This window comes from Sporobolomyces salmoneus (genome assembly GCF_050403485.1).
Source record: "Sporobolomyces salmoneus JCM6883 DNA, S_salmoneus_JCM6883_v1_ctg1, whole genome shotgun sequence".
Lineage (NCBI taxonomy): Eukaryota > Fungi > Basidiomycota > Microbotryomycetes > Sporidiobolales > Sporidiobolaceae > Sporobolomyces > Sporobolomyces salmoneus.
Genome location: NW_027481162.1, coordinates 952,273 through 962,155, shown reverse-complemented (window position 1 = coordinate 962,155; position 9,883 = coordinate 952,273). Strand labels below are relative to the sequence as shown.

The window sequence follows — 9,883 nt, the reverse complement described above, 5'->3', positions numbered from 1 at the left end:
AAGACTCTACCTCTCAAGATTCTCCCACTTCTCCCTCGACCACTTGTTCAATCGATTCAGAGACGGCTCCTGCTTCAGCAAGTTCCCCTTCTACCTCGATCGGTTCTCTCTCGATCGTCGTTCACTCGCCAGTATTGTCAGTCAAGGTCGGAGTCATGTTGGATGGCGATGCGGATTACGTGAGTCCTCCATCTTCTTCCTCCCTTTTCTCTCTCGTCGCCACTCCTTCCTAGTGACGGACACTGACACGATCGCGGGAAGTTCACGCGAGCTTATACGAGCAAAGGGCGACAAGGAGGGAGGTGTGCTGCGATCGAGTTGAAGAACAACGTCGAGAGGTTCATTCGAAAAGAATTCTTCGCAAACGAAAAGCAAATTCGAATTGAAGTCGTAGCTTACTCCTTCTTGTAAGAACACTCTCTCCACTCTCTCTCCCTCTCAGCCCGCGCTGACTCGTCAACGGTGCTAGCAACATGCGAGGATTGTCGAGTTTCTTGGGAGACGATATGGCGACTTTTGCTCAAGGATTCAATAGCTCTCCTTACGCTTTCTCCATGTCGGACGTCGGTGATATCCCTCAAGGCGCCGATGTTGCCCTCAAGAGTGAGTCCTGCTCCTTCTTCAGCCAGCTGTTCTCAATCGCTGAGATTATAGAGCCGTTCTCACAGGTCATCTCCCTTTCCTTCTCTCTACGTGCGATCACGTTCTCTTCGGAGGTACTCACGACAACGGCTACGAAGAGATTCTCGCGGCGTTGACGGCGTCGGGACATCGAGACAAGGTCATCTTGTTGCGAACGACGCCGTTTTGCGCCGAAAAGATCTTGATGCTCGGGTTGGAGGAGGTTAGGTTCCCTCTGTTGTTTGAGGAAAGGGACCCGACGGAGAGAGCCCGTCGAACGAGTGAGTACACTGGGGGATCACTCAAAGGTTGAAACGTCGGGACAGAATGGGAATACTTCAACGCGTGAGTCGGTTGTCGTTCTACACTCTCCCGCAGGCTGTAGATCCGATCCAGTCTGCCTCACAGATTCAGCCTCTCGCTCATACGCGAAAGCGACATCCGGATCGACGGTCACGACTCCTCAAGACGGAAATTACGATTTCAAACCTCTTATTCGTCTCCTCCTCGACCGACTCTCTCCCCCTTCTTCCAGCTCGTACCCCCTCCGAGGAAGCATCGCCTACGAATTGAAATGTCTCTCGAAACCTCCTCTCGACTTTTCTCTCCCGAAAGAATTCAAGAAGTACTCGATCGCAGCGGAAGAGAAAGGGTTGATCAAGCTTGGAGTAGGAGAAACGGAGGGAACGGAATGGATCAAATTGGCGATTCCGATCAGTCAAGCGAAAGAATACGTCAAGGTGAGTCTCTCTCTTCCTCGTCACTGTCGAAGCTCAACTCACTCATTCGACTTCTTCTTTTCAGGACTACTCCGCTCCCACTTCCTCGTCTCCTCGAGCGGACACGATGGAGTCTCAACCTTCCTTCTGCGTGCTCGTACAGGTCTTGCGCGCCGAACCCGATTGTTGGGCGACTTTCAGCCTCGCAAGTTCGAAAATGGTCGATCGAGGAGCGAGACCTTGGGGGAACGAATCCTTCTCGAAATACGCAGAGAAAGCCGTGCAAGCGAGGATCGTTGAAACGGGTCAAATCGAAGGGGAAAAATTCGAATTTTGGATTCAATTGACGGTGAGCTCAAACCGACTCTTCTCTTCTCTTTCTCCTTGCTCACAAATCTTCGACCGAACAGCCTCAATATCGACCCATCCCTTCGTCTCCTCCCTCTCCTCATGCAACCCGTCAACCTCGTCCCTCGTCGTCCTCTTCCTCTCTCACCGTTTCCCCCTCTTCTCCTTCCTCTTCCTCGAATCCGATCCCTCCGAAATTCGTTCCACTCGTTCGAGCCTTCCTCAACAACCGTATCATGAACACGACTCCTCATTCACTTGCTTCGAGGTTGACGTGTCATGGGAACAAACCGTTCGAGAGTGGGAAATGGGTAGAATACCTCGAGGAAGCGAAGAGGGAGGGGATTGTGAGACTTTCGAATGTTGGAGGTGGGATTCAATGGGTTACTCTACTCGTGAGTCACACCAAGTCTGAGTCTTTCAATGTCAGTGGACGACTCATCCATCGTCGGGATTCACAGCGTACTCGATAAAGTACGAGAGTCGAAAAAGGAAAAAGGTTTCTCGCTTGTCTGTTATTTCTGTCTTCTGTCGGGCAGTATCGCGTCGGCCCTCTTCCCCCTCGCTCTAAGGCATGCACGGCTCGATAAAGCTGTGTGTGTCGAAAGCGAAGGGAAAGAGGGTCGGAATAGTTCTCAAAACTTGTGTAAACGAATTTGGACTATCTGTTCTCACTCACGCGCGACAAGCGGGGAGAGAACGTGCGAGAGTCAAATGGTCTAGGTTGGTTTGAAAAGAGAACAGACAAAACAATGCGAGAGCAAGACGACAAAACTGGAAACGATAAAACGGTCCGAATTCACGACGCACAAAACCTTCGGTCTTTCTTCGGACCAGCGTTGTCGCTCGTTTCTGCAGTAGATCTGTCAGGCGAGTTTGCGGCGGTAGCCCTTCTCCTCCCACATTCGAGGGTCGAGTCTGTGAGCCAGCTTTGTGTTTCGCTCGAGCTCAAAGAATCGCTCTCATGCCCCCTTCTGAGCTGATTCGGTTCGCTTCTTCGCTGATTTTCAGGTAGGTAGCTTGCACTATCGTTTCATTCCTTCTGCTGGCCTTACATAGTATCTTTCGCAGGACGAGCACAGACAGAGTTTGGGGCCAAGTTCGCACTCATTTTCGTTGGTCGTGTGAAATGTCAAAGTCGCTCGAACCAAGTCACGAGTGCAGCATGTACTGTATCCTCCGCTTCAATTGAGAACGAAACTCGTGCGAAAAAAGACTTGGGAAAGTGAAATGACGAGGGCAAAGTTTTGGAAACGACCGAACGCGATCAAAGTCTTTTTCTCACGAAGCTTGATGACCTCGAGCTCGACTCTTTCTACCGCCTCTCTTCTCTTTACGCTCATTCGACTCCTCCCTGCCGCCGAAACGACTCAACAGACTGCTTTCGGCGACCGAACCTATTCTACATCTCTCTTTACCGAATCCGACCCAAGAACTTGCTCTCTTGAACTCTCGGCGACTCACAGAAGCAAGGATCAGCTCTCTATATAATCTACACTCAAGATGTTAGCTGAAAACGTACAGCACAAGACTCGTAAGGTCTTTCCCGTTCCCTTTCATCCAACATCTTTCCCTCACTGACCCAACCCGTTCCTCGCGACGCAGAGGATTTCTTCTATGCGATCTGGCCCTTATCCCGTTTCGTAGGCTATCGACCACCAACTTTTCCCGATTTCGATAACTCTTTCCATTCTCGACTCGTCTACCAACTCCCGACTCGCTACCATCAATCGCACATCGAGCAGCTCAAACGTGAAGCCGAAGCTCGGAATCGTCGTGGAGAAGAGGGAGATCCTGGGAGAGAAAGTGGAGATACGCTCGTTGAGGAAGAAGGGAGGAAAGCGAAACAGCTACATGACGAGAGGGAGGAACAGAAATCGTTGAAGGAGAGGTTCGTAGATAAGATGTTTCATATGGCGGTTACGTATGTTGCTTCGTTTGCTGCGATTGCGTTCTTGGCTCTCTGTAAGTCGCTTTCTCCTTTCGAAGTTTTCCCTTTCTTCGAATGAGCTGACTTTCCGAATGATCTGTAGCTGCTCGAGCGGCAATCTTTGCGAATAGAGGAGCACCAGTCGTAGTAGCTGCTTTCGCAACGGAAGCCGTCATTCTCTATTCAGAATATCAATCACCTCTAGCTCAACCGGTACGTTCCTCACTCCATCCCGTTTCTCCGTTCCTGTCTACGACGACGATATACACAAAGTACCTACTGACACGCTCGATCTCCGTTTCAGCGAAATATCATGTTCGGCAACATTCTCTGTTCCGTCCTCGGGGTCGCCCTTCAAAAACTCTTCCTCCTCCACGGAGGTTGGACCGTAGGAGACATTTTCGGTCCGATCCCTTGGGCAGCCGCTTCAGTCACACTCGCGACTTCGATCTTGCTCATGCAATTCTTCGAAATCACGTAAGTCATCTGAATTTGTTCGAGTTTTGTGTGGAAAGTCGGGAGCTAAGTTGTGAGGTACAGACATCCGCCTGGTGGAGCTACTGCGCTACTCGCAGTTACTTTGCCGAGTGTAGCTGGTATGGGATGGTGAGTCTCTCTCCTTCATCGTAGCAAAGCTTGTTGGATCTCAACGCCGTTGTCCGTTTTATCTTTCAGGTTTTTCATCGTCCAAATCATCGTCGACAGCTGTATCGTCCTAGGATGGGCTATGGTGGTCAATAACATGTTCGGTCGACAGTATCCGAGTGAGCTTTTGTCGTTCTCCGTGTTCTCAAAGTCACGGGAATCTTTCGCTAATCTTCCTCTTCATCACCTCTTCTCACTTCCTCCCCTTGCCTGTGTCGCTCCATTTTCAGCGCAATGGTGGTGGCCCTCGCCTCAAATCGTCATCTAACCCGACCATCCTCGCGTTCTTAACCGTTTTCTTTTTCATGTCCATATTTTTGCTTTCTCGCATTTCGCATTCTTCCCTCCATCGGACCCGCTTACATTCTGTCTCTATATTCCCTTAATATTGTATCATCGTATCTATATCATGTCATCTCGTCTGGAATTGGAAACTGGAACTGTATCGTTATTCATCTTCTGAATTTAAAAAATGTGTATCTCAAACTCTCGTTCGCTCGGCTCTCCCCCGCACACTCTAAAGAAGAAGCAAGGAAAGGAACTTTGGGACGAGGGAGTTCGATGGTATGCTGATAATTGCGATTTGATTGCGATGCGATATGAAAACATGATAAAACATTCGTTCACCTTTTACTTTTCACTTTCCTCCTCTAACTCTCCCACCTGACCACTCTACGAGCTCGATCACTCATCCTCCTCTCGCATTCACGTCCAATCCCTTACTCACCGACACTTCCCCTCCAATTCTTCCAAAACCGTTCTCCACCCTTTCCTCTTCTTTCCCTCCTCCTCCCCCTCCCCCTCCTTCGCTCCATTCCTAATCTCCTTTTTCGTCCACTTCTCCCCTCTCGTCAACAAATACTCAACTCTCTTCGCCTTGACTCCACTTTCAGGTAAGAAACTTTTCTCCGATTCCTGAATCATTGGGAAATCTCCTTCCCACGGGGACGACGACGAGGAAGAGGAAGAGGGAGGGGAGACAGGGGGAGTGATTCGAGTTTGACGGACAAGAGAGTTTGTGTGAAGGAAGAAACGGGAGGAATCGTTCAGGGTTAATTCGAAGGGATTTTGAGAGGGGGAGGAGAGGATCGTTTCGAACAAAGACCTGTATCCACCGTATATTGTTAGCACAGTCCTGAGGATCTGGGAGGGAAGGAAAGAGAGAAACGTACATTCCAGGAGCGAGTTCGAATCCCCCTTCCCCAAGTTTGACTTCGTCCTCAGAGACAGATCTCGTTCTGATCAGTTTCAATCGGAAATCGTTCGAACCAGTAGGTACGAAACAATCCAATTTAGATTCTTGGATCAATTCAGCCTTGATCCCTTCCTCTGAGTTGAGGGATAATTCGAGTCGAATCGGAGGGGTTGGCTGAGGAGGCACGGAAGAGTCTGACTTTGAAGAAGAGGAGGGGAGTTGGATGGGGTAGTAAATTAGACGGCGGAAAGAAGTGGAGGAGAAAGTAGGGTGAGAGGAGAGGGAGGCTTTCTCGGCGGAGGAAAGAGGTTTGTCGTCGGACGAGTACGAGGACGAGTAGGAAAAGTTTGAAGAGAAAAGGGAAGAGAATGGGGATTCCGGTGCGGAGGATGGGAGTGGTGTAAGTACTCCAGTCGACTGAAGGAACCCTTTCGGAGGACTGCGACATCAAGCCGAGAAGTCAGCAACGCGAGAGGCAAAAGAGAGAGATGAAGACTCACGTAGGGATCCAAACCGTTTCATTCTTGTTCTTCCTCTTTAACCAATCAATCCAAGTTTCCCAACCCCAATTATTCTTACTGAATACCCCCACCTCTCCCTTGTTCTTCGATGTTGTCGAGTTGGATGATTCGATAATCGAGTCGTCCTTGTAAATAGGGAATACTAAATGACCCATTTCCGCTCTCAACTCATACTGTCCCTCTCCAGCACCATCACTCTTCATCAACTCATTCGCCTCGTTCGATTCGAAGGATTTGAACAAAGCTTGAAAGATCGAACTCGTCATCGAAGTCACAGTTTTCTCGCCCTCGCTCGACGATACTCTGATCGGTACTCTCGAGCTCGTCTCCATCCTCATCCTCTCACTCCACTCCTCCAACCCTTTCCCCTCTTCGTTCGAGTTCGAGTTCGAGGCGTGGGATGATGATGAAACCACTGTTCTCCATCTCGCGAAATTCCCTTGCGTACCCGCCGCGAGATCCGTCAATCCATTCGGGGTGAAACTCGACGAGAGGGGTTGGAAAGGAGTTAGGGAATAGCGGAGATGGGAGAGGGAAGTCGGGAGGGAGGCGAAGAGGGAAGTGGATTGTCGGATGGAATCCTGTGCGCGCGAAATAGGGCATTAGCAGAGAGCGAGAAAGGAAGGAAGGCACAAGAGAGAGAGAAGGTAGAAGGGAGAAGGGAGAAGGGAGAAGGGAAGGAAAACGTACGGAAGCGAATGCCGAGGAGAGATAGCGATTTAAACGCTTGAGGTATTTGGGTTCCATCGCACTTGCTACGAGTGTATCCTGTTATCTCTCACATCAAGATGACATCAGCTTCCCTATTCTGATCATCTGATATCAATCTTGGATAGAGGAGAACTAACGGCTTCTTCCCCTGGTTCCAGATAAGTTTTCGCCAACCTCGAAACCGTCTGATAAACTTCGGGTCTCAATTCCCTCGAACTTTTCGGTAACCTAACGACTCGCTTCTCCGAAACTTCATCGATCGATTCGATTTCGAGTTTCGCGCTCGAGACTCCCGCTTGAGAACCGGTTAGGATTAGGGAGAGGATTTGGGTTTGAGGGTGACGGGCGAAGGAAACTTTTACTTCGAGGTGTTTCGCGATACGCGGGATTACGGGACAATCTACTCACATATTTCTTCTATCAGTAGTCGTCCAGTATAGTCAAGAGAAAGAGGATCGGAACTCACTAGGTGAAAGTAACAAGAACAAAACACGATCCGATAACGGTACCGCTTCCGTTACTTTCGGTACTCCCCTACTCAAACTCGGTACCATTTCCGGTTCCACCAATTCAAACTCCCCGACTAGGATCGTCGTGATTAATTCTCGTTTCGACATTTGATCCAATCGTTTAGATTTCCACCATTTATGTTTCCTCCCCTTCGTTCCCAATTTCAACTTCGATTGAGTTTCCTTCGAATAAACATCGATTCCGAACCCTCCGGAAGAAGGAGGTTGAGAGGACAAGTCGAAGAGTTGTCGTTTCGAGAAAGCTTTCGACATGCGGGAATAAGTAGTTTCCCACGTTTTCTTGTAGATTGTTCGATGGGATTCGGGAGATGAGGCGGAAGGAATCGTGAATCGTTTGGGGATTAGGGAAGATACGTCTTTCGTCGTAGGACCGGAAGAGGAAGAATCGATAGGTTTCGAAATCAATTCTTCCAAAGTTTGAGGAACCGGAATCGCAGCGGTTGCGAAAGGAGATTTGGGGACGTCTTCTTGTTCGTAGATTGGTGAAGGCTTGTAATAACTAGCTTCTATTATGCCTGTTAGATCTGATGTGATCGGGGTCAAGGAAGAAGGATTCGATTCGTTTTCTCCTCCTCCAAACGGTTTGCATAATTCCCCAAATGCCTCGTGCGCTTGCTTCCGCCCTGCTTCTCGTCGCTCTATCCGTTCCTTCGCTTCCTGTTCTGTTATCCCTGTCTCGTCTTCCCTTGTCGTTGTCGGTTCCTCCTCCTCCTCACTCGGATCTTCCTCCTTTTCTTCCACTTTGATCGATTCCCCGACTTGAGCGAACGAAGCGTTGTACCTTCTTGTCGTTGTTGTAGTCGATCTGTCTGGTCGAATGGTCGAGGAGAGAGCTGAGGGAGAGAATCTTCTAGATGTCGAGGAAGCTGCTGCTATTCTAGCGCACGCGCTGCAAGCCGTTGCGGTAGATCTACGCCATGCTGTACTACTACCGTTAAGCATCTGAGTCGATTATGCTGGTCGCGAGATGATGAAGAACCAAGATGAGATTCGCCGAAACTTTTTCGATCTCCTCCTCCTCTCCATCTCCCCCATCCCGGCCCATTCGACCGACCAACCACGATGCGACATGGCTTACATCTCTCGAAACTATCCCGTACGACCTCTCATCGGATGTTGATGCTCCGTAACCTAGTTTCGTCTTTACTACAACACCAACAAATCTCTACGACACTTCCAAAAGCGAAAGCCGCACAGAAATTAGCGGATCAAGTGATTGGATGGGGTAAGAAAGGGGGGAAGGAGAATTGGGAGAGGGCGAATGCGTTCCTACTCGTTAGTCTCCATCCTCATCTCTCTCATCTCTCTCTGTCTCCTTCACGAGCTGAATGGAAATGGATGGGGTGGAGTGTAGAACTCGAAAGATACTCTCACGCCACTGTTCACGACATTCGCACAACGATACGCCTCTCGACCTGGTGGATACACCCGAATCCTCCGATCCGGTTATCGAGTAGGAGATAACGCACCCCTCGCGATCCTCGAATTAGTAGATAACAAGAACGACCTACGATTTGAGAATTCCGCCAAAACAATCGGTAGAGAACTCGCGATTAGAACTAGGGAGAAAGAACTCGGACCCGAAGCGTTCAAGGAATGGAGAGAAGGGGTTGAGGGAAATGGACCGGAAGGGATTATGGAGGGTTTGAAAGAGAGTAGCGAATTGGGAGAGATCACGAGGAAAAACGTGGTGAAAGCGCTGCAGTTTCGGTTGAACGAGGTTCCTTCCCTCCCTGTCTCCGCCTCCTCGACGACCAAACCCCTCTCTTCCCTTCCCTCTTCTGACTCTACGGACGTCGACGCAGCGACTATCGAAACACCTTCGACGGAAGAACCAGTTAAAGTGATTCATCCCTCTACATTATTCCTCGACAGGGTTTATCATCACTACCTTTCCTCCCTCGCTCAATTCACCCTCTCCTCCAACTCCATCTCCTCCTCTTCCTCTCTCTCCTCAATCGATTCCTCACTCGGTATCCCTGACCCCGAACGTCAAATCTCTCAATTAACCCAACGACTCCAACCGACCGATCGAAAATCGCCCCCAAAACCCGTCTTGACAATCCCCAGGACCGGGAAGAAATTCTTTGCCGGGGAGAGTAAACTCGGGTATCTGACGGGAGAAGGACAGGAGGAGGAGGGAGAAAGGGAAAGGGGAATGGGAGTGATTAGTAAAGCGAAGGGGGATTGGAGTAAAGGGAAATTGGATAGGAAGAGGAGGGTTGTGAGACAACATGCGACGGAGGAGATGGATAAACTCGAGAAGGAGTTCGAGGAGAGACTATAAAGGAAGAGAGGGGAAGAAAAATAGAAGGTGGTGTTAGGATAGGAGAGTTCGAGGAGCGATGTAGCGGGAGTTGATTCTGGACTGCTACTTTCATTTTGTGCATGTAAAAGAACCGCTCTTTCATATCAGCATTACTGCTCATGAATGACAGCACAGAACGAGAGAGGGTGGCTTTGCAAAAGAAGCGACACACAGAAGTACGAATGGTTAAAGAAAGAACAAGCAACAAATGAAGAGAAGAGAAAGAAGCTATGCACAGAAGGAAGGAAGGAAGGAGGTACACAAGAGAGGAGAGACTGGGAGCTAGAAGACTAGGCAATAGGGAGGGCAAAACGATAAAATACATGACGAAGGTTTTTTCGTTTTTCGTTTTTCG

At 49.4% G+C, this 9,883-nt stretch overlaps 4 protein-coding genes across 4 annotated transcripts; 3 read left to right on the top strand and 1 right to left on the bottom strand.

Annotated features, from left to right (window-relative positions):
- Positions 1-473: 473 nt before the first annotated feature.
- JCM6883_007662 (uncharacterized protein) lies at positions 474-2,161 on the top strand (the record flags this gene model as incomplete). Its single annotated transcript, XM_076628493.1, has 6 exons — positions 474-603; positions 669-902; positions 1,030-1,361; positions 1,426-1,689; positions 1,751-2,083; positions 2,150-2,161. The coding sequence occupies 6 exons, from the start codon at positions 474-476 to the stop codon at positions 2,159-2,161; spliced, it is 1,305 nt and encodes a 434-aa protein (XP_076491894.1).
- A 1,030-nt stretch (positions 2,162-3,191) lies between these two features.
- On the top strand, positions 3,192-4,531 carry JCM6883_007661 (HPP family protein; the record flags this gene model as incomplete). Its single annotated transcript, XM_076628492.1, has 7 exons — positions 3,192-3,222; positions 3,294-3,653; positions 3,722-3,831; positions 3,923-4,095; positions 4,159-4,224; positions 4,294-4,382; positions 4,494-4,531. 7 exons carry the CDS (start codon positions 3,192-3,194, stop codon positions 4,529-4,531), a joined length of 867 nt encoding a protein of 288 aa, XP_076491893.1.
- A 455-nt stretch (positions 4,532-4,986) lies between these two features.
- On the bottom strand, positions 4,987-8,162 carry JCM6883_007660 (uncharacterized protein; the record flags this gene model as incomplete). The annotated part of the gene is made up of 6 exons (XM_076628491.1): positions 4,987-5,368; positions 5,436-5,897; positions 5,959-6,560; positions 6,670-6,747; positions 6,828-7,090; positions 7,157-8,162. The coding sequence occupies 6 exons, from the start codon at positions 8,160-8,162 to the stop codon at positions 4,987-4,989; spliced, it is 2,793 nt and encodes a 930-aa protein (XP_076491892.1).
- Positions 8,163-8,282: 120 nt separating this feature from the next.
- MRPL8 (mitochondrial 54S ribosomal protein bL17m MRPL8) lies at positions 8,283-9,507 on the top strand (the record flags this gene model as incomplete). Its single annotated transcript, XM_076628490.1, has 2 exons — positions 8,283-8,495; positions 8,575-9,507. 2 exons carry the CDS (start codon positions 8,283-8,285, stop codon positions 9,505-9,507), a joined length of 1,146 nt encoding a protein of 381 aa, XP_076491891.1.
- Between the last annotated feature and the right edge of the window lie 376 nt (positions 9,508-9,883).